The sequence below is a fragment of the Artemia franciscana genome, chromosome 3 (genome assembly GCF_032884065.1).
Source record: "Artemia franciscana chromosome 3, ASM3288406v1, whole genome shotgun sequence".
NCBI lineage: Eukaryota > Metazoa > Arthropoda > Branchiopoda > Anostraca > Artemiidae > Artemia > Artemia franciscana.
This window is the reverse complement of record NC_088865.1, coordinates 54,511,074-54,535,446: the sequence shown is the minus strand read 5'-3', so window position 1 is coordinate 54,535,446 and position 24,373 is coordinate 54,511,074. Positions and strand designations below refer to the sequence as shown.

Below are 24,373 nucleotides of genomic sequence, written 5' to 3'. Positions count from 1 at the left end.
TCTGTATTTTAGATTTCTGTGGTACACCTTGCCCCAAGATTACGGAACTTAAAACTGGTACTAGGGGGTATTTTCTGCGTGCGAGCTTTCCAGGGGAAATTTTACACAGGGAGAACCCGCTATAACTTCCATACGACTTTTTTTTGTTGGTCTTACTGTCTCTTTGCCAAGTAAATTTCATATGTGCAAATGTTACGGGGGGAAATTTTCAGCGGGGTTAAAATATTCTAGTTCATCTTTCGTGATGGCAAACTTTCCGCGGGGGAAATCTTCCATAGTAAACTTTCCGTGGGAGGAACTTTCCACTGAGAAGGATGAATTTCAAGAAAAATTTACACAGAGGGCATGTTTTTGGTATGAAATGAAAAGCGACCAGAAATTCAAGTTTTATTCAAATGAAATTATGCTAAGGAGAATTTTCCAGGTGGAATTTTCTGCAAGAGATTTTCTGAGGTAATGTTCAGTGAGGATGGAATGTTCCCGGGGTAATTTTCCAGGTGCAGAGGGGGGGGGGGGTGTATTTTAATTGACATAAATTTTCAACTGATGAAGTTTTTGGAGTAAAAAGAAATGTTTTATCAGTTCTCGGTATTATCTGCAAAACAATTCAAAATTAATTTATGTTTTTTTGTCGATCAATTTTTTTCGGCAGAAGGTAAGGAGCCAAGTTAAAACTTAAAACAAAGAAATATCGTTCCGTATATGAGGGGGTGGCCGATTTGCAGACTATAATTTGTATACTCAATAAGATATAATCCGCGGAGTTTTATTGTAAGACAACCAAACAACAACAAAAATATTTAAAACTAGATTTCATAGACTCGAATATAATCAATCAGCATTTCATTTTGTTCAGTCTCAGCATTCCATGTTGGAAGCCACAAATCCCTTGCTTCCCAAAAGGACCTCATAGATGTAGGCTCTCCAGCGTACCATGGCTTGTCATAAGCTCCGTTCACGCAGCTATCTGGGAAGAAGTTTCCTCCAGTTGCAACGTTCAAAACAAAATGGAACTGTAAAAGAGTGATATTTAAATGGAGTGAATAACGACAAAATTAAGGGCTAAAGCAGAGAGGGCTAAAGTTTCCTTCAGTTGCAACATTTAAAACGAAATGGAACTGTAAAAGAGTGATATTTATATGAAGTGAATAATGACAAGATTAAGGGCTAAAGCAGATAGGGCTAACGTTTCCTCCAGTTGCAACGTTTAAAACAAAATGGAACTGTAAAAGAGGGATATTTAAATGGAGTGAATAATGACAAGATTAAGGGTTAAAGCAGAGAGGGCTAAAGTTTCCTCCAGTTGCAACGTTTAAAACAAGATGGAACTGTAAAAGAGTGATATTTAAACGAACTGACAATGATTCTATTAACATAATTTTAACACCTTGAGCTATAGTAGAAGATGAAAAAACTCGATTAATTTTTTGCGTGGGAAGCAGTACAGTAGCCTCTAAGTGGTGCCTTCAGTTAATAATCACCTTCGAAGAAATACAAACTAGAAAATTAACGAATGTTTTTCATACTGTTTTTGATGAAGGCAATTTATCAAAAAATTTTGATGAAAGCAATTTATAAAGTCAATGTTTTGGGACGTATAACCCGATAATAGCAAAAAAAACAGCATTCTTTTACAAGTACAAGAGTACCGCTAATCTCATGAGGTGAGCGGTTCATTCAATGGAACAAAGTTTTCTTTTTAAAGTTCAGGAAAGGGCAGTCCCTAGAAATATTCTAGCATACCTGCTAGGTTAATTCTGAAAAATTAGAAAAAGTGAGGTATTTTTAACTTACTTACGGGTTATATGATCTCAATGAAATTTGATATTTATAATTATATCGTGTCTCAGAGCTCTTATTTTAAGTTCCGACCGTATCTGGTGACATGGGGTGGGGGAGTTGGGAGGGGGAAACCTAAAACTTGGAAAGCACTTAGAGTGGAGGGATCGGGATAAAACTTGGTGGGAAAAATAAGCACAAGTCCTAGATACATGATTGACGTAATCGGAACAGATCCGCTCACTTTGAGGTAGTTGGAGAGGGGGGGGGGGTAAATCTGAAAAATTAGAAAAAATGAAGTATTTTAACTTACGAACGGGTGATCGGATCTCAATGAAATTTGATATTTAGAAGGATAACGTGTCTCAAAACTCTTTTTTTAAGTTTCGACCGGATCTGGTGACATTGGGGGGAGTTTGAGGTGGGGAAACCTAAAATCATGGAAAACGCTTAGATTGGGGGGATCGGGATGAAACTTGGTGGGGAAAATTAGCAGAAGTCTTAGATACATGATTTACGTAATTGGAACGGATCCACTCTTTTTTTTTTGGGGGAGGAGTTAATTCTGAAAAATTAGAAAAAATGACGTATCTTTAACTTACGAAGGAGTGACCAGATCTTCATGAAACTTCATATTTAGAAGGACATCGTGACTCAGATCTCTTATTTTAACTATCAACCGGATCCAGTGTAATTGGGGGGGGGCAGTTGAGGGGAACCGGAAATCTTGGAAAATACTTAAAGCGGTGAGATCAGGACGAAACTGGATGGGAAGAATAAAAACCTGTCTAAGACACGTGACTGACATAATCTGACTGGATATGCTCTCTTTGGTGGAGTTAGGGGCGGGGGGTAATTTTGAAAATTGAGGTATTTGTAACTTACGAAAGGGTGACCAGATCTTAATGAAATTTGATATTTAGAAGGGTCTTACGCTTTAAAGCTCTAATTTTAAATTCCGACCAGATCCTGTGACATTTGGGGGAGTTGGAGGGGAAAACCGGAATTCTTGGAAAATGTGAAAATTGGGGTATTTTATTTTACGAAGAGGTGATTGGATCTTAACGAAATTTGATATTTAGAAGGAATTCATGTCTCAGAGCTCTTATTTCAAATCCCGACCAGATCTTTTGAAATTAGGGGGAGTTGGAGGGGGAAATCTTGGAAAACACTTGGAGTGGAGATTTTAACCTTTCATTATTAATTTGATATTTTCTCTGTTATATAACTTTCCCAATGACAATTTTGCAATTAGCACAAGTAAGACGGTATCCAAGGATGGGTTTGATCGTCCCCCCGATTTTTTTTTCAAAAGCGTAAAATAGTATCAAAAATGCATACAAGCATATTTTTGAGAAATAATTATACTCCCTTCTCCCCTCACCAAAAAACATTGCCTTTCTCACGAATCAAAATCCTGGAAACACCCTTCAGCAAAAGTAAAGTAAGTTGGATTCTTGTTTATTGGGATTAGTATCAATTAGTTTGTTATTATTTATTTATTCAGTATAATTGTTTAGATAACTTCGAAGACCACACTGCCTTCCCATGAAGAAAATATAACAGTTCAAAATAGGGATGAAACCTTTTAATAGACAGTGAAACAAATATAAAATTTTAACTGAATATTTCGGACACAAAAAGAGTGTCCATCATCAGCAGTATGGACACTGATGATGATGGACACTGTATATGTGTCCGAAATATTCAGTTAAAATTTTATATTTGTTTCAATGTCTATTAAAAGGTTTCATACCTATTTTGAACTTTTATATTTTATAAGGGTCTAATCAAGGGTTTTAATATCTAATATCTGTCGAAATATACCGGCTTGTCAAACGGTGCCATTTTTGTGCCTGATGCCCATATATTTTGGCCGTTGAGTTCTCCCAATTCCCAAAAACCACCTTCTGGGGGATACACTGAGGCCCATTCTTGATTGTCAATGTAAAACCGAAAACCATCAGCAGTCCATTCAAAAGAATAAATATGATAATCATCATGCCATGTCCCAGATTCGATATGCCTGCAAGAAAGAAAATTGAATATTATTAGTCCAGGCAAAAAATAGATTACTAATAATCTAAAGAAAGAAAACGATCAAAAGTGGGGTTTTTAAGACCAAATGCAAATACTAAAGAAAACCTAGAAAGCGAATATTTCGATAGAACAACCGCCTCTCTTCTTCAGCGCAAACAAAATAATAAGATGAAGGAAAACAAAAAAAAATACACCTCACTTTATTGTTTGTTAGGTATTTGATTTTAATTCTTTTAATTTTTGGTCTTTTATTGAAATTTGTTTAACTTTTAAGGCGTTTGTTTTCATTGGTTTTGTTGTACTTTCCGCACTTGTTTTTTGGTTTTTGGTTTTTTCCTTGATCACAGTATTTTGTTCGTGCTGAAGAAGAGAAGCGGTTGTTCTCTCGAAATATTCGCTTTCTAGGTTTTCTTTAGTATTTTCATTTGGCCTTTAAAGACCCCACTTTTGATCGTTTTCTTTCTTTTTGTTATGTAAGGACATTATGGTTGAAGGAATTATTACTAATATTTTATATCAGAGACGTGCTCAAGGGGTTGGGGGCACAGGGCCCGTGTTTTAGCTGTGATTGTGACTCAATTTACTATTCGTGCGAAGAAGTTAATTTTTTAGTAAAGTTTTAACCAAAGAGTATAGGAAACCTATACATAAGTTATCTTTGATTTTAACCATAAGATTTTTCTGTTTATATGAATTATTAATAAAAGCTAGGTAGCCCATAATAACGGCAAGGAATAAAAGGCCTGCATTTATATTTTTCTCTTGCTACCTATCTTCAAGGTGGGCGACAGAAATTCGCTTGTAAGTTCCAGTTTTGAGAATCAAGTTATTTATCGCCGAAGGGTTGTATCAAGAGGGAGGATTTAGGTTTAATTGCATATTTCAACGAGGGAGGGGCAATTTTCTATCGATGGTAATGGAGACACAGCAGTAAATAAACTTTGCTCACCGTTAGAAAATTATCTGTTGTGGAAAGAGTTCGACATATTCTGAGGCTTCAGCAATGAAAAGAGTTATTTTATAACAACTAATCAATTAATATCCAATAATGGCTTGTCAACAAAAAGTTATCAAATTTCTGTAGCTATGAATCCCTGAAACTCATTTCCTTGATGTTTAACTGCTTATCCTTTATTTCAGAAGTTTACGGGAGGCTAATGAGCGTAACATTTGCAAGTAAAACACCAAAGGAATAAACTTTGTACGTAGGGAGGGTGAATTGCATCCGATAAAAAAAAAATTAATCTTGAGATCCTCCTTTTCCTGTTGTGAGACAATTAATAAGCTTTTCTGAAATCAAACAGTTGCGCATGCGTATTGCAAACGACGCGCCTTTTTTGCTTTGCACTAGCACCAAAAGAAAACTCAAATCCTTACAAACAACTGTGATTTTCTTATTGGAGAAAAATTATGTTATTCAGATGTCTTTGATTTAATTGTTAAAAATTTTTTGAGGTGCTAAAATCACCCTGGAGTGGTGATTGAGATAGAAAAAAGGTGTCAAATCAGTCGTCTCGTTAAACGTGAAAAATCCTATTAAATATATATATATATATATATATATCTGTATATATATATATATATATATATATATATATATATATATATATATATATATATATATATATATATATATATATATATATATATATATATATATATATATATACCCTCAGTTACAGATGCAAAGTACAATAGCATTAAACTAATATACAGGGATGGTCATCAAAATGGAGCTAAAAATAACAAATATAATAACTTCCAAAATGTGTGCTGTGAAGATCCAAATATCGCCCCAGCTTAATTACATGCTGTTAATTTTCAGAAGTTAAACATTAAATCTATATTTATATCGCAGGTTAATATGGTTTGAATTAGGTTTGAAATAATTACTATCTGAGATTTTGGTTTGAATTAACTTTGAAATAATTACTATTTGAAATTTTGGTTTGAATTACTGACTTTAACAATTTTATACAAGATAACCCACCATTAGGTACAGCAGCTATTTCAACTAGACTGTCAGAAGAAGAAAAAAAATAAACAAAAAAGCATATTCTGTTGGTGCGATGATTGGATAGTTTTTTTGCCCTCTCTTGAAAAAGCTGTCTCTTAAAACTTTTAAAGAGATGATAGACTTAATATAATTTTGGAAACATTCATATTCACAGAGAGGAAAATTCCCCAATCCACTATAGTCGATTTTCTATCCATAAGCACGTTTAAAATATTCTGATAAAGTTTTTTTTTCTCCTCAAGTGTAACTTTTACCCGTAAAGGAATAATGGGTATTTTAAGAAAATCCCAGTGTCCGACTCAAACTCTAACTTGGTAGTCTGACGCCTTATCATCTACATTAACCTTGCTTGATAGTTGGTTTTATACCTTTGTTATTTTTCGTATACAAATGGGTTTACCATGGAAATGTGTAAAGTGTAGATGCTTGAAAATCAAATATTTAAAATCCTTTCGACCTTTAAGACACATAACTCTTAATTTTCAAAAATTACCTCATTCTCATGAAAATAAACCCACTTATGATAAAGGACCATTGTTGGATAGTCTAGAAACAAAAAAGTAACCATGCATAAAACATGATGATCTTTGACACAAACATAAAGTTATGGTTGGCAAGTAAAGAATCTTACTGGTCTGAGGGTTATACTATTTTTCTGACTACTTCTAGTGACAATAAAAAATTTAGTGATAATTTGCTTATACCCAACACGTATAAAACCTAGAATTCTAACTTTCAAAAGTAAGTAGCTTCACCGGTGGTAAAGATTGAACTTTTTCCTACATTGTTCAGCAAAGTTTAAAAAATACATGCTTTTTGACATGGAAAATAGGCTCAGTTCCAAGCAAAAGTAAGTCTACGAATCTTTGTGGTAAAGAGCTGTGGGGGGGGGGCAATAGTGATGAATAGGAAGAAGAAGATAGTTAACACTGAAGAAAATTACTTTTCCCAAGCAGTTCGCCAGTATTGGTTCTGATCCCAAGCTGGACCCCAGTGGAGCGTCGAACCCATCATTTGAATTCCTATATCTTTATCTCCACATTTAAAATCAGTGTTACCACGTACTTCAATTAAATCAATTTCTCCTGACATTGGCCATCCTCCGTACACTTCGTCTGTTGGGAGTAACCAAATGGCTGAAAAGGGTAATTCGATTTCATTAGTTTAGTCATATCTAAATTTAATTATACACTATTTTGTCAACACTTAACCCAGTTTTGACACACATACACTCAGAGTTTTGACATTACAATTTAACCACAATTTTTGATGTTTCTATAATAAAACTTGAATATTTTGTATTTCCTCGAATTTTATCCTTTCCCTTAAAAAGGTGAATTGAATATTGGAACATACTTCGCAGCTTTGATTTTTCAATCATCTTAGGGAGGAAAATGTTTAGAACTTTTTCTGTAATTTTTTTTTCGTTTTGAGCAAGGAAAAATGCATTTATAAATTATTGAATGATATTCATCAATGCAACTTGTGACAGGTATGCTTTATTTTTCAAACCAAAACTGCCTTAATATTTTTGGTAGTCTATTTTTGGTATAGAAGTTATCTAACGGGACTGATGCGGGATTCATATCTTTTGTGGTTGATGATTCTCCCACAATATAATACATGACTAGAAATTCAAGAAATCTCCTAAGTTGAAAAAGGGAAATTTGCTTTGAAACCCAATAATATTTTCTATTGTCTATATGTTCTTTTCTTTTTTTAGAGAGATTCGACGATTTCGTACATTGTCGATGTTCTCCCTAATGATCTTTTTCCGAGGTGCAAGGTCCATAATGTCATTATAACCAATATTAATATTATGTGTCAATATTGATGGTTTGACCAGGGAGTTTCATTTATTTGTAGATTCGTGCATAGTCCGAGAAGGGGCAACCCTTTGCCAAGAAGAGGCAGACGGAAAATTAGGGATTTTTGGTATAGGGACTTTAGGGAAGTTCTAGAATCTTTTCAAAGCCTGTCTCCGAATAGTATTGTATGCTCCGAGAATTGTATGAAACATTAAAAAACTTATAGATTTTAAAGCACATTTGGAGTATCACGTTTATTTATTTACTAAATAAAAAAAACAAGTTTTTTAACTAAAAGTAAGGAGCGACATTTAAACTTAAAACGAACAGAAATTACTCCGTATATGAAAAGGGCTGTTCCTCCTTAACGCGTCGCTCTTTATGCTAAAGTTTGACTCCTTCTCTTAACTCTACTTTTTAAAATAGTAAAAAATTTATCGTAAATTTCGGGGCGTTGAGGAGGAAAAGCTCTTTTCATATACGGAGTAATTTCTGTTCGTTTTAAGTTTTAATGTCGCTTCTTACTTTTAGTTAAAAAAGTTGTTTTTTTAATTAAATTTCTGGGCGTTTTTTAATTAATGCATGTTTTGATCTTGGCCCTCCGCATATAAATAATTAAAACGAAATTTTCATATTAATTTTTTTTGGCTAAATGGCTTTTTCATAGTTTTAATCGGAAGATTTTGAGAAAAAAGGAGCGAGGGAGTTGGCCTAGTTGCCCTCCACTTTTTTGATTGCTTAAAAAGGCAACTAAAATTTTTAATTTCTGACGAAAGTTTTCATTAGTAAAAATATGCGTAACTTACAAATTGACTTACTTAACGAACTTCCATATTCGTATGCTTTTATTGCGTTTATGAGGGGGCTCATCCCCTCTTCAGTACCTCGCTCTTTACACTAAAGCTTAAATTTTGTCCTAATTCCTTAAGAACCTCCCCTGAATCACAAAGGCTGTAGAATAAATAGTTGAAATTACTAAAAATACTTCGGCGTAAATAGCAAGGTATTTTGGAGGAGATGAACCCCTGATATGTGTAATAATCTCTGTTCGTTTTAAGTTTTATTGCTGCTCATTATTTTCAGTTGAAAAAACTTTTCATATTTATTTTTTCATTTTCAAAAAAAATAATGGTAGAAAATCCTGCGCCCCTTTCATTGAAATTCTCTTCCCCCATGACAAATTCATCCATGGAAAGTTCCTCTCACGTAACCCCCATCAACTCCCCCCCCAAACCAAAAAATCCCCCTGAAAACGTCTGTATACTTCCCAATAGCCATTACTATATGTAAACATAGGTCAAAGTTTGAACTTGCAGCCTCTCCCACGAGGAATCTGGGGGAGTAAGTCGTCTCCAAAGACATAGTTATTAGATTTTTCGACTATGGTGAATAAAATGGCAGTCTCAGAATTTTGATCAGGTGACTTTGGGGAAAAATGAGCGTGGGGGGCCTAGGTGCCACTTAAAAAGGGCACTAGAACTTTTAATTTCCATTAGAATAAGCCTTCTAGCGACATTTCGGACCACTGAGTCGATTCGATCACCCCTGGAAAAGAAAAACTAAAAAAACAAAAAAACAAAAAAGCAAATAAACACATCTGTGATTTGTCTTCTGGCAAAAAATGCGAAATTCGACATTTTTGTAGATAGGACCTTGAAATTTCTATATTGGGATTCTCTGATACGATGAATCTGATGGTATGATTTTCGTTAAGATTGTATGACTTTTAAGGGCTGTTTCCCCCTATTTACTAAAATGAGGAAAATTTCCTCAGGCTTGTAGTTTTTGATGGGTAAGGCTAATCTTTATGAAACTTAAATATTTAAAATCACCATTAAAATTCGATTCTTTTGATGTAGCTATTGGTATTAAAATTCTATTTTTTAGAGTTTCGATTGCTATTGAGCCGGGTCGCTCCTTACTACAGTTCGTTGACAAAAACTGTTTGATAAAAAACTTTAACGTAAAGAGCAGGGCGTTGAGAAGGGAACAGCCTCTTTCATACACGGAGTAATTTCTGTTACTCCCATAAAACTTAGGATATTTGCGCAAATATAGAAATTTGTCAAGTAAGATGTACCGCGCAAAATTATTCGTGGATAATTCTCTTTATTCCTATCCGAGCATATCCCAAAAAATAAAATAATGGCAGATAGCTTATTGCAGTCTACTTTCGAGATTATAAATGACAGTTACAAGTTAAAATTAAATGACGATGAATCGAAATTTTTGGCGGCAGGTATTATTATTCCACAGAATGTGGACTATTTGGGTTTCACTGTCCGGTTGTTACTGACTATTTGAAGGAGTCTAGAGTACGGATGGATCTACTAAACTCTTTACGCAGCTCCCCCCAAATATCTCCTCTGCTAGGTGTAAATACTATTCCTGAGGGTCCTGAAACAGGAAATAGCTATAGGAAAGGCACTGAAAGCGACAGTGTAAACACAGAGTTGTGTGTATGCGTTTTACGACCTTCAATTTCAGACAAATTAAGCAAAGTTTAAGCATTAGTATCGCTCCAAAAATGGAGTCTTGTATTAGTTTCAGGGTTTAGTATTTTTTTAGTTCATTCAAATAAAAACATGCATGCAGGTTTCACTCCTTAGTCAATTTTAACTTAATGTATTGCCTTTGTAATATTGAAATTATCTCAGAAAGAAATCATTCTCATCATTCATGGTTTTTATGATATCCCCTTTAGGAAGGTTTGAAAGTTTTACATTTCTTGAAATCTGTCAACTAGAATAAAATATTTTGGTAACAAAAGTGATCTTTATAATCATGAAAAATTATTGGGAAAAATAATCCTTCTCTTCGCAGAAATACAACCCCAGGAGTAGCTTTTATGGTATATAGGGTAGATGCAGTAGGCCTTTGTCCAATTGCTTTTCCCAGTATAATAATAGTGGCAATTGATTCATTTAGTCGTCACATATGGGTTAGAATTAGCCATTTTTTTTATCAGCTTTATTAAATAGAAAGCGTTTAAATGTATTTTTTTCAGTTAAATTGGAAAACGTTCAGGTCTGCAGTCACAAGAAGTTAGAGCCACAGGCAGTCACAGTTGCAACCACAAGTAGTTGCAAGCGCAAGCAGTCGCAGTCACAAGTAGTTGCAGTCAGAGTGACAAGTAGTTGCAGTCGCAGTCGCGAGTAGTCGCTGCCACAGTCACAAGTTGTCGCAATTGCTAGCATTTGAAGTCACAAGTAGTCACAATCACAAGTAGTCGAGTTGCAGCAAGTAGTTCTAGTCACAGTCGTAACTAATTGCAAGGGTTGTTGTAAGTAGCCACAGGCTTAAGTATTCACAATTGCAATGTCCCTAAATATCCCCTGAAATTTCACCTTGTTATCCTGAGCCTTAGCAGCAGTTCCAGTACAGGTAATACCTGTAGCAGGAGTAGTAGCAGAAGTAGTACTAGTAACAGTAGTAGTAATAGAAGCAGTAGTTAGTAGTTGTAGTACTGGTAGCAATATTAGTAGCGCGCACATATTGCCTTTTGGTCAATTGATCATGCTCTTCATCGCTCCCTGGAATTTGAAATTCATTACCCTAAGCCGTCCCTTAGATATGACTTTTTGACAACCTGCAATTATGTAGTTCGTTTTGATTCAATCCATCACTCCTCTCAACATTCTCTGAAAGCTATACCTTAATTCCCTTAGCCTTTTCGGACAACAAGGGTTAAACATGCCTCCTTTCCTTAATTACAAATACTACATATAAACAATAGGCGAATTGCATAACTTACATCTTTTGCTCGGTGGCCTGTGGGAGGGGGAGGGGTAATCTCCAAAGGCATAGTTATTGGACCTCTCAACTATACTGAACAAAATGGTCACTCAAATTCTTTTTGGATGTCCTTGGGAGAATGACGGATGGGGGGATGCTTGCCCTCCAATCGCTTTAGAATCTTAATTTGGGCACTAGAAACTTTAACATCAAGTTCAATGAGCCCCAATTGAAGATTCTAAGATCTACAGTCCGTAGGAAGCACCTTGGGGAAAAGAAAAAAAAGGGAAAAAAGTAATGGTAATAACACATAGTGCCCCCTTGAATTTACATTAAAGAGCCTAATAAATCCATTTCAAAACAATTAAAAATTACTACAAAGAGGAGCAGGGTTAGTGTATTTTGGGTGTTATTAAGACCAGAACATAATTCGCACTTTGGTAAAAACCGTATACATTATAAAAAATTTTCTCTTCTATAACGTTATTAAATCCAGATTTTTTGAGACTTCCAGAAATTAATTTCAGTATATAATGATATGTCAGTTAACATTTATTTTTCTTTTTAGTAATTTTACTTAATGTTTTTTTCTTTTCTGTTTTTGTTGATTATGTGGTAAAGTGATATTGACCATATTATTTGCTCGCCTGGTATTATCTCTTCTTCTGCTTCTGTTCATGTTAACGATTAAGATACTGACCAAATGCAAATTTCAGCGACATTTACAATGGATATTGATGCATCGGAAACCAATTGCTCGCGAGAAAAATCGAAGTGGTTTGAAAAAAGTAATTAGAGCAAAGCCAATATACCGCACTACATCTCTACCTTGACAACCCTTCTTTCTACCATACGCGTTCCATATCATCTTCTTCAGCGCCAGGTACCTACAAATGGTAAAGCCGATATTGACTGTTATTATAACCAACTTGTGATGTGTATGAAAAGGGCAGAAGAAGCTGCCGTACCTCGACAACGTATTCGTAAAAGAACACAAAAACCTATCTGGTCAATGGACCCTTGTTTAGAGTCGATAAAAAATAAAGCAAAATTATGGCTCCAGATATGGAATGAATGTGGTCGGCCAAGTTCTGGGTGAGTCGCTGATATCAAACGTAAAACTAAAACCAATTATAAACGTTATCTGAGGTCGGCACGTTACCGCGGTATGGATTTCCCTGTAAGTAGGGAGGATTGGCGAAAAGTGATCAATTCTGACAAGATAAATGATGAAACTATGACAAGTAATTGCCTTCCAACTTCAGCTTGGTATAAACATTATTCTTCGATTTTTTCAGTGATTAATTATTCAGTGCATTCTGTGTATACTCGCCTTCTTACCCCCCTCTTTAGTACAACGTTTTCGCAACGCCATATAGTGCCCATATCTTTTTCTTCCGTAATTAATGCTGTTAAAAGTTTAAAATCTAATTTAATAGATAAGGATGGTATTTCTAAGATGCATATGCCGATTGAATGCACCCCCCTTATTTCTCACTTTCAGCTTCTTTTTCAAATGTGTCTATGTACTTCATACGTACCTGAGAGTTTTCTGTGTGGCACTGTTTCGTCAATTTTAAAAAGGGGAAAGTCACCGATTGATTGTTCTTGCTATCGACCTATTACTGTATCTTGTAATATAGTAAGGTTTTTGAGTATATCCTTCTACCATTTTTGACTAAAAATATTATTGAGGATGAGAACCAATTTGGTTTTCGGAGTGGGGTGGGTTGTCAGCATGCGCATAAGATTCTGTCTTCTCTATTGGCTGATAATTCTTCCAAGGGAAATGGTCTTTATATTTGTGCTTCGGATCTTTCGAAAGCGTTTGATAGTGTGGTCCATAGTCAGCTCATTTTTTCCTTGTATAATTCTGGGGTCAATCTCTCTATTATAATGCTTCTTAGGTTTTGGTATTCAAATTCGTTTCTTCAATTAGGATCTGCACCAGACACTATTATAAGAATGCAAAGAGGTGTTAGGCAGGGTGGTGTTCTGTCCCCTACGCTTTTTAAGATTTGTATTTCTAGTGTGCTGGCTAAGATTTCAGGTACATACCTTTCTGGTCTTGCGGATGTTTCTTATCTTGGGTATGCTGACGACTTGCATCTGATTAGCCGTTCCAAAAAGGGTCTTTCCAAAATGATCTCTATAGTTTCTGATGCTTTCTTTGATATTGGCCTTTCAATTAATATAGATAAATGTGAGTTTCTTCCCTATAACTGTACTACTGCTACTCCCCTTCACTGTAATAACTTCACTATCCCTCTTGTTTATTGTATTCGTTGGCTTGGTATCTCTATTACTAACAATCTTTCGAGCTTACGTCAGCGTACTGTTTGTGATATAAGTAAAAAGATTCAGATTGGTTATGTAAAAATTGTTGCAAATAGAGGGAAGTATAATAGACGTGCGCTGGCTAAACTTTATTCTACTTTCTGTGATCATTCTGTCCTTTATGCTTCAGGTCTTTTCATCCTTCTTAATAATGGTAATTTAAAAAGAATTCGGATAAATTATTTCAAATTTTGCAAATTTCTTCTGTATCTTCCACCTTGGACAAAAAACCGGACTCTTGTTAAAAATTCTCAGTTCCTGACATAACTTTAAAGTTGGAGATTCTTCACAGTCAACTCTCCAGTACAGCTTCTGCGCGCCTATCCCCTCACCACCGTCTTATCCGTTTTTTTCGTTGACTTTGTGTGTGTATTTGTTTTTTCTCTTTGTGTTTTTTTAATTTCATTTTTTGTGTGTATCTAATGTTCATTTTTTTTCATAGTTCGTTATTTTGTGTGTTTGTTTAATTTTTTGTATTAACGTAAAAAATTTCTATTGTCGTTACTTTTCATTTTTTTATGTTTTGCTTTTTTTGTGTGCATTTAATTGTTTGTACTCCACATTTTAATACTTTTATAGTGTTGTTGTGGGTAAGAAATAAATTATTATTATTATTATTATAAGAAACAAAAGCACACAGCTCGAAATAAAAATTGTTTTCAATTAATTGCAAAATGGTACCGAGCTCTGGTCAAAAAACTTTTTATCGGAATAGACTCGAAATTGAAACCGTAAGCTATTGAACCAAGAGGAATATAATTTAAAAAATTGGGGCAAGTATCCCTCAAAATTGGGGCGCCAAAAAGGGTTAGTTTTTTTCTGCTTTAAACTTGTACCATTAAGTCCGTGAGTCGTATGGAATCCAATACCCCTTAGAAAAATGAAAAAAAATTCAATCTGCACCACCTGAAAGGGCCAAGTCGTTTTTAAGTAGTGTTCAGACGCCTCACCTTGCCCGAAATTAAGATCAAAAACGGTCCAACACAGGCCGAACAATTTGTATGCTAGAAGAAAGTTACTAGACTTCCCTGAAATATGCAAAAGACCTGATATTCCTTATCCATTTCATGCTTACTTCAGTAAATCTATGGGCCAGGGATAACCAAACACAAAATAAAATTAGATCATGGTTTTTCCAAAGTAGGTTTCAAACAGGGTTAATATGTATATATTAGGATTAATGAAGCATGTGTCGGCCCTACAGTGTGTTAAACCAGGCTACAGCTGTTTTTTAACTCTGGTTCCAGTATTACCAAACTGAGATCAAACTCAATGCGCTACCACAGAACAAGCACAAAACACAAATCATGAAGTCCATCAATAAATAAAAATACACAAGAAAAGAAGAAAGAGCGAACAGAAACAAAATACCGGTTTCGCACAAAAAGAACCAGAAACATTTTGTTCTCCTCAACATCTGATACTTCCACTAATAAGCTCCTGGATAAGCAAACCTCCATGCCCAAATACAATTGAAATTGGAGGCACGCTTACCCTTCGAAACGGGACGAGAAAATGTAATTTTCTTATTGACTTGACGCTTATATGCCTAAGTCCAAGAGTCAAAGTGAGCCAATTTCAATCGTTTTGACAGAAAATAGGATCTAAAGTGGATCAATAAACTCTTTTTCTTAACTGTTGGGACTTAAAACCGGAGGTTCCTAGTCCTAATGGCGGATGTACATTGCCATTCCGTAATATAAGCTACTTGACGTAAGAATTTAAAATGGTTTGTTAGCTAAATATAATCCACACAGTGGAATCTAACATAAATTCTTACCGACCTTAGGTCGGTAAGAATGTGAAACAAAGCACAATGTGAACAAAGCAAGAAACCACTGTCAATTCGGCATAGTGGTCAAAAAAATTCAGTGACCGAAGTTCATCCCCTGTTAAAAAAAAATGAATTTCAGGTCCTACCTGACAGTTTAACCTTGTAATTAAGGTTAATTAAAACCTTTTCATTGGTTTTTACCGTTATTTAATTGAATTTGTCAGATTTAATTTAATTTTGAATTAATCCACCTTAAATTGATTTTATTTCATTTGTATTAATTCATTTTAGATTAATTTATTTAAAATCATTCATATATAATTGTGTAATTTGTCTGTTTTATTTTTTTAAAATAATTTGATTTACTACTTTAATAAATGATGATTAATTTTAAAATGAATTATTAATTAATTTGCATCAATTTAAATTAATTTAAATTAAATGATTTAATTGGTTTTAAATTTAATCTAATTTTATATTTAAGTTAATCAAATTTAACATCATACCTGGCCAAATCCAATCGCCCATAGGCATTTTAGCTCTTACGTCCACTCTTCCATATGTGAAGCTAAACGAAATGCTTGACCTGAGGCGAGCCGACTGTATAGGATTGATAATTTCATCACCAGAGTAACTAGAAGAAAAGAAATCAGATAGAATCGAGACCATAGAGTAACTAAAAATACACATAGTATTTTGAAATAGTTTTTCAGTCTGTCTTCATTTTGGCCAATCTATCTTTCGGCTGTATGAGGAACTAAGCTAATAAACAGTTCCCGGTAATCAAAAAGTTCGTGGTAACGAACTGTATTAAGGAGCGACCCGGCTCGATAGTAACCAAAACTCTAAAAAATGGAATTTTTATACCAATAGCTACATCAAAAGAATTGTATTTTAATGCTGATTTTAAATATGTAAGTTTCATCGAGTTTAGTCTTACATTGGTTAGTCTTATGACATTGGTCAAGTGAGTTCTGGAAAATATATGCTCCGGAAGATAAAGAAGGATTTGTTAAATATTTTATGATGAATTGTCAACAAATTCTTTTGGGTACCAACCTGATTAACTGTCTTTGACACAGCAAGCTTTTCGACAAAATATGGTTCTATCCTGCTTTATAAAGCTATAGTGGCCAAGATGGCTAAAGCAGTTTTTCTGCAGATGAAGGATAGGTGACAAAGAAAAAAAGGCCAAAGAAAAAACAGGTGATTAAAAGGTGGTAAAAAGGGCAGCTTTGAACTCGTGGTGATGAAAGAGGGGTGTGTGCTGCTGTTTTGGCCACATGCGGTTTGGTGGTGCAGTAAGCTATTAGAAATACTGGCAACTGTGGAAAGGATGACCTAACATGGAAGTGCAGAGAGATTCAGGACCGGACTCTAAAGTGCGAGGATTTATTTTCCTTGGACTTGGTTTGGCACCGAAGTCTGTATTGCCTGATACCAGTTCATCCCTTGCAATCAAGAATGCGTCTACTAAGTGCATTTAGAATGCTTTCCCATCTCAAATATTTTAAGAGGTGTTTTTATTTCTTTTTGTGTAGTTTGAATAACACAGAGTTAAAAACTAAGTCAAACCAAGAAAATTTAGAATGAATTGGACACCTTATTTCAAATAAACAAGCATATTATTTTCTTTAACCTTTATCTTGCCCGCTAGGTCGTTAACATGTTCTCCAAAAATATTAAAAAAGACATAGAAACAATAAAAAAATAAACACTACGGGGTATTCAACAACATATATTCTACCAACATTTTGGAGAATAGGTAGAATATTCCAGAATTTCTTCTTTTCATCATTTGTTTTATTTTTGTCTTACTTCCCTTTTGGCTGCTTGATTTACATATGAGGTGAAATTTTTGAGTGGTTAATTGGTTTTGAAGAGAATTTTCTGCACGGTTGAGTGCTACAGAGGGGGAGGGGTACAGAAGAATTATTCTTGACGTGGGGACTATGGAAGTAATCAACCGGACAAATCTGTTTTCAAGTGGTTCAAGAGAACGTTGACACACCGCAGAATAAATGTGAACATCCAAGTATGAAGTTTACAGATACCAATAATTGTCTAATAGATAAAGCCATAGCCAAAGACTCTGAGGACCTCCGGGTCTCCGGTCCCTTCTCCCTCAAAAATGGGGCAACCATGAAACAACTATGTTATTTATTGTTTATATCCGGTGTATATTTTAATAAATTGACCTGGCCTTGGTCTATGTTGGCCTTAGGTGGAAACCTGCTGTGATAAGTTTTTTTTTATACTTTGGGACTGTGACGGTTCATTGCAGCAATTTCTATGACTAACTTACATATATACTGTGCTACATATTTATGCTCTAATGAAAACACAGATGTAAGGTTTCTGCCGTTCAACGGTGATGTGTTCGTCCCAAATTTCATTTTTTTTTGGGGGGGGAGGGTATTTTTATTGGCATTATGTCTGGAATTTTACAATGTACAGACATACTCAGTTTTATTCTTTTTTTTTTTCAATGTACAATACTTTAAAATTCCTCTTAGCTAATCTATAAAAGGATAAGAAAAGAGACAATATTCTTACATGATACATCCATTGTCGATATTAATGTTACAACCTTCTTGATTGAGATCTAGGACACCATTATAAAGAAATTCTTCACTGAATCGATCAGCTGTTAAAGTTGGTTTTATATGGAGAATTCCATCTCGAACAAAGCTAAAAAAAAGAACATAACTTACAAATAAGAAAAAGTTCAAAATCAAACAATTAGCGGTGAAAACCTCTAACAGTTATTTAAACAGTTAACGGTGAAAAACTGTAAAAATAAGAAATTTTACTAACAATTGATAAATTAAAGGAATTGGCTTTTTATGCTAATTCCTAATATGTAAAGTTCTTTAAAACTAATGTTACCCATCAAAAGTTAAGAGCCTGAGAAAATTTGCCTGATTTTCAAAAAAGAGGGAGGGGGAATCAACCCAAAAAATCCAGTGATCTTAATGAAAACTATTTCATAAGATTCAGCATACCAGAGAACCTTACTATAGAGATTTCAAGCTCCAATCCAAAAATATGTAATTTTGTGTTTTTTTACCATAAGAAAGATCATGGATGTATGTTAATTTGTTTTTTGCTTTGTTTTTTTCCCCAGTGGTAACGTCATTGTACCAATGGTCCCAGAAGATCAGAAGAGATTCATTCGAACGGAGATCAAAAGTTATTGTAATCTTTTTAAGAGACCAAACAGATTAGAGGACAACTGGCTATAGCCAGTTGTCTTCCAAATTTTGAGATAGCCAGTTTAATCAGCATAGTCGAAAGGTCCAATTACTATGCCTCTGGGCATGACATGATCCCCATAGCCACTGTGGAAAGGACTGTAAGTCTTGTAATTTTTCAATTATACACAGTCTTTAGTGTTTTTATTTTGTATGACCTCGCCCTCAACATTTTCTAAAAGTTTTGCCTTAACAGCCTTACCCTTTCTGGAGACTCAGGGTCAAATATGCCCCCTTTTTCAAACAACCAACCTTATATATAAACAATGAGAAGCTTATGTGACTTACACCACTCACCCAAGGGATGGGGGGGGGCAATTGTCATCCCAGGAGGCATAGATATTTGACTTTTTGACTATTTTGAACATGATAGCTATTCTAAAATTTTGATCCGACATCTTTGGTGGGATGGCAGCTAAAAAAGGAAGGGAAAGGAGACTGGCTGCCCACCAGTCACTATTCAACATTCCCCTCAACATGCCCTGAGAGTTTAAATTTAATACTGACGGTCGTTCTTAATGTATTTGAAATATGGCTTTTTGATAGACTGGATGCACATAGTGTGTTTTGATTTATCTTGACACGCCCCTAAACATTTCTTGAAGTTTTAGCTTAATGCACTAAGCCTTTTCGAGCAATTCCAGCATCAAATTTTCCCCTTTTCTTAAGGATAAATCCTGGTTGTAAAAAAGGACAAATTGCATAATTTACAATCCTTATCCCTGGGCTGTGAGGGAGGTATGGCATCATCGGAGGCATTGTTAATAGACCTTTTGAACAAAATTACTTTTCTTTCAAAATTTCGATCAGTGATGAGGGGGATGGCCAATTAAAATGGCAAGGAGGGGATGGTTGTTCTTTGATAAATCTTCAACATCCCCCTGAACATACCCTGAAAGTTTCAACTTGTATCTTCAGCTGTTTTTAGATACTGCTCATAAGCCATTATGAAAACCAGTATGCATATAGTGCGTTCCAATTGTGTTTGACATCCCTTTCAACAGCTGTGAGAGACTAAGAAATTCCCATAGGTATATTTATTTAACCTTTACGGTGCTTCCAACAAGATGGCTATTTCAAAATTTCGATAGGAGTTTTGCAGAAAGGACAGTTAAAAGGGCATGGGAAGGGGAATGGCATTCCTCCTACCACTTTTCAATATCCCCTTCAACATGTCCTTAAAATTTTGATTTAATACCCTCATCTTTTTTTAAGATATTGCAAATCTGCCTTTTTGATAAACTGGATGGACATCATGTCTGTTGACCCAGTTTAACATTTCACCTAATATTCTCCTAATTTTCACCTTATTACTGCTAGTCATTTTTACCCAAACATAAACATTTCCCCTTTTCATAAGGACAAATTAGACATGTAAACAATATTAAAATATCGTAATTTACAATCATCACCTTCGTGCTGTTGATGGCACGGCTATTTGACATTTTGACTAGTTTGAATAAAGTGGCTTTTTAAAAATTTCAATCAGAGTTGACGAAAGAAGGCACCTAAAATGGACAAGGAGGGGTGGCTGGCTGCTCTTCAAATCACTTTTTGACTTCTCCTTAACATGCCTTAAAGTTTTCATCCTATACTCTCACCGTTCAATTGATATTGCTGATATTCATTTTGAGAACCAGCAAGCACATAGTAAGTTTTGATAAAAATTTGGTATCCCTCTCAAAATTTCCATAAGGTTTCAACTTAATACCCTAAACCTTTTTTGAGACCAAAAATCAAACAAGCCCTCTCTTGTCAATAAAAAAAAACACTTACATTCTTAACAATGGCAGGTTGCATAGTTAATAGCCGTTGCTCCGTGGGCTCTTGGGTTTGGGGGATCTTTACCCTGAAGACATAGTTATCCAGCTATAGGACTGTTTTCAATAAAATAGTCGTCTAAAAATTTTGATCGGATGACTTGGTAGAGGGAGAGGCATGGGAAAAGAGCCTGTTACCCTTCGACCGCTTTTGACTTTTAAAAAGGTCACTAGAATTTTCGATTTCTTGTCGATTTCCCTCTGAAGGTTATAAAACAACCATTCCATATAAAGTGCTACTGGGTATGAAATAATCTGGGTATGCCATCCGGCTCAATAGTAAACGAAACTTAAAAAAATAGGATTTTGACACTAATAGATACATCAAAAGAATCGGATTCTTATGCTGATTTAAAATATATAAGTTTAATGAGACTTAGTCTTAGGCCTACTTATCAAAAGTTGAGCTTGAGAAAATTTGCCTTATTTTGGAAAATAGGATGAAGCATCCCTTAAAAGTCATAGAATCTTAACGAAAAATACACCATCGCATTCAGCGTGTCAGAGAACCCTACTGTAGAATTTTCAAGCTACTAACTACGAAAATATGGAATTTCGTATTTTTTGCCAGAAGTCCGATTACGGGTGCGTGTTTATTTGTTTTTTTTTCTTTTCCCCAGGGTGATCGTATCGACCCGGTGGCCCTACAATGTTGCAAGAGGGCTAATTATAACGGAAATGAAAAGTTCTAGTGCCCTTTTTAAGAGACCAAAAATACTGGACGGCATTTAGACCCCCTCCCACGCTCATTTTTTCCCAAAGTCAAGGGTCAAAATTCTGAGATAACCATTTTGTTCAGCATAATCGAAAAACCTAATAACTATGTCTTTGGGGACGACTTACTCCCTCACAGTCCACAGGGGAGGGGCTACAAGTTACAAGCTTTGACCAGTCTTTACATTCGTTAAATAGTAATGGTTATAGGGAAGTGTACAGACGTTTTCAGGGAATTTTTTCTTGGATAGGGAGGGAGTTGAGGGGAGGGGGTTACATGGGAGGATCTTTCCATGGAGGAATTTGTCATGGGAGGAGAGAATTTCCATGAAGGGGGCGCAGGATTTTCTAATATTATTTAAAACAAAAAACAATGAAAAGATAGAAATGAAAAGTTTTTTCAACTGAAAGTAATGAGCAGCATTAAAACAAAACAAACGGAAATTATTACGCATATGAGGGGTTCTTCTCCTTCTAAATACCTGCTCTTTACGCTAAAGTATTTCTTGTAATTTCAACTATTTCTTCTATGGCCTTTGTGATTCAGGGGTCATTCTTAAATAATTGGACAAAATTTAAACTTTAGTGTAAAGAGCAAGGTAATAAAGAGGGGGCAAACCCCCTCATATACGTAATAAGAATAGCCGCAAGCTATTCTTCATATTTAATTCGCAAGCTATTCTTGCTCTTCGTCGTAATGGTATCAACTTTTTCATTTGCTCTTCCTATGTCATTGGCATGGAAATTCTCCTGTTAATTCGCGTCCTTGTATTCACCTTACCTATCGTATTCCAGTAAATAAAGAGATCAAACAGGGTTCGGCTATTCCGGCTTTATTTAATAATCCTATCCGAACAACCACTAAACATATTCCCTCTTTCCAGATTGATCAGTTCACCGATATTAGCCATATGTTTTTGGGAAGGCAACGGGAGACCATGGAACCAAATTGGAAGGAAAGCTCTTCCGGACTTTGATTATACTGATGACTTAAGCATCCTTAATGAAAGTGTGAGCAAAATGAATGAACTTTTGGAGGTTTTGCAAGTTCGGTGCTAAAATAGGTTTGAAAATTAATGTTAAGAATACTAGGTTACTAAGGCTAGGAATAAGTGAAGATGTAAAGATGAAATTTGGTAACGAAAATATTGATCAGTTGGGCAGCATCACTTTCCTTGGTAGTATTATTAGTGAAGACGTTGGGAGCAGTGAAGATGTTGAAAGAAGAACAGCCAAGGCTCTGGTTTTTTTTTTACTATTAAAAAAAGTTTGGAAGAATAGGAAGATAAGTCTGCAAACCAAGATTAGAATATTGGAAGGTACAGTGATGACTGTGGTCAAATATGGTTGTGAGGCATGGGTGCTCTGAAAAGCAGATGAAACGTTTTCCAGATAAATTGCCTACGGATTGTTTTGGGTATCCGGCAGACTAATCGTATTTCAAACAGTAGCCTGTGTGAAAAGTGTGGTTCAATCCTGATTTCTAGGACTATATTGAAAGAAAGGTTAAGATGGTTAGGGCACATTCTGCGGATGAATAATGAAAGATTGTCGAAGAGTGTCTTTTTCCACCAACCGTCTAGGGCTAAACGGAAATCAGGTCGTCTTTGTCTGGGGTGGTAGGATGTCACAAAGAAAGATTTCAAGGACGTGGGAATATCTTGGAAGGGTGCAAAGAGGGAGGTTTTAAATAGATTGGGATGGAGGAGGAGAGTGCATAGCTCTGTTGGCCTTAGATGGCTTGGTGCTGTAGTTAGTTGTTAGTATTACTAGTAGTAGTAGTTTGGTCTTTGGTCCCCTGAATAATCAGAAATAGAACAAACCCAAATAAACAACTGAAGTTTGCAGATTCGGAGAAAGTTGTCAAGATGCAACATGGTTGTATCCCTGAAGATTCTTTTCGAAAAGGTCCCATAATTTTCTTATCAATAACCTTTTTCAAATTTAACCCTCCTCCTTCCATCTTCGGGAACTAAATTTATCAGTATGCATCGGTGAACTTGAGAGAATATGGAGGCGCTTAAACGCTCCAAGGAGGAGGTTGGAAATTGCCTGCTTAACCCCCTTACGGGTGCATATGTCTATGAAAAAGCATAAATCAGCTATTTTACAAAACGGTACGTTTTTTAAACTGGCTCTGGTTTTCTGACGTTAAGGTCTTCGTCTCCGTCCTAGCCCACTGGTTAGTATGCTAGACTTGAAATCTTGAGGACAAGAGTTGTTTAGATTGGAGGTCAATGTTGTGACTTTATAATCTCAGTCAGAGTTGACCAGCTCTAAATGGGTACCTAGAGTAATCTTGTAGAGGGGGGGGGGTGTGGAATACAGAAAGCGTCGAATGATTTGCACCCAACCACAGATTGTACTCCCAGCTGAAAGCGGAAAATCAGGAGATCGATACCTTTGCTGCGCAGACCATTGGTCAGCATGCAAAAAAGTTAAGTTTCCATCAAAGTGGCTGTGAGTAATCATCCCTCAAACAACATTTTTCTTCCTTTTTTTAATTGTACTGTAGGTATCTTAAGAGTTATTGTTTTGCACCAAGCACCAATGGCTATTAATAAAACTAAAATTTGTCTGACTTTACCTATTTTCAGGCCTGTCACTATAGTACTGGAATTCCCAGTTGCCACCACGCCAACCAGTGATTAGGTGTTCCCATACGTTTGTGTCAAGTGTGTCAAATTCTTCCTGCCATATAAGATTCTGGCATAGCCCAAGAGAGACTGCACAGGATAGCAAAAGGAGTGTTTTTTCCATGGTGGTCGGAAAACAACTGTTTCAAGAAGCTCATTTTTTGAAACTTCTTTCTAATTAGATAAGGATTGCATTCGTATGTGAGTAACCACAAAGATATTGTCTATTTTTAGATATTCATATATTTTGTATATAGCGTAAAGAATATTCAAATTTACTTTATTTATCTCGCACAGAGCCAATAGATCCTATAAATCTATTTTCAAGGTTCATGGTTCATTTTGATAAGATTTCAAGAAGTAAATAAGATCTTGAGAAAGCTTCCTTTCTCGAGAAAATTCAGATAATTTATCCTATAAACAGATCCTGTAAATCCATTAAATCTTGTAAATGAACTT

General features: G+C 35.3%; 1 protein-coding gene across 2 annotated transcripts; it reads right to left on the bottom strand.

The window, feature by feature from the left end:
- Window positions 1-750: 750 nt before the first annotated feature.
- LOC136025424 (beta-1,3-glucan-binding protein-like) lies at window positions 751-24,068 on the bottom strand. 2 transcript variants are annotated; one of them, XM_065701453.1, is made up of 6 exons: window positions 23,866-24,067; window positions 18,047-18,181; window positions 15,997-16,124; window positions 6,780-6,972; window positions 3,607-3,805; window positions 751-1,013 (listed from the first exon to the last, which is right to left on the bottom strand). In XM_065701453.1, the coding sequence occupies exons 1-6, from the start codon at window positions 24,036-24,038 to the stop codon at window positions 807-809; spliced, it is 1,035 nt and encodes a 344-aa protein (XP_065557525.1). In that variant the 5' UTR covers window positions 24,039-24,067; the 3' UTR covers window positions 751-806. The 2 variants fall into 2 exon arrangements, with proteins under 2 accessions (XP_065557525.1, XP_065557526.1); XM_065701454.1 differs by lacking the exon at window positions 751-1,013 and adding an exon at window positions 1,146-1,223 and having other exon boundaries at window positions 23,866-24,068.
- Window positions 24,069-24,373: the final 305 nt, after the last annotated feature.

What these genes read in the sequence shown, in the direction of transcription:
- LOC136025424 (XM_065701453.1), bottom strand. Translation starts at nt 24,038, where the DNA reads ATGGAAAAAACACTCCTTTTGCTATCCTGTGCAGTCTCTCTTGGGCTA. An exon ending in GGGCGATTGGATTTGGCCAG is followed by an intron (nt 6,973 to 15,996) that starts GTATGATGTTAA and finishes TACCCTTTTCAG; the next exon opens with CCATTTGGTTACTCCCAACA. An exon ending in TGGCGAACTGCTTGGGAAAA is followed by an intron (nt 3,806 to 6,779) that starts GTAATTTTCTTC and finishes TCTTTCTTGCAG; the next exon opens with GCATATCGAATCTGGGACAT.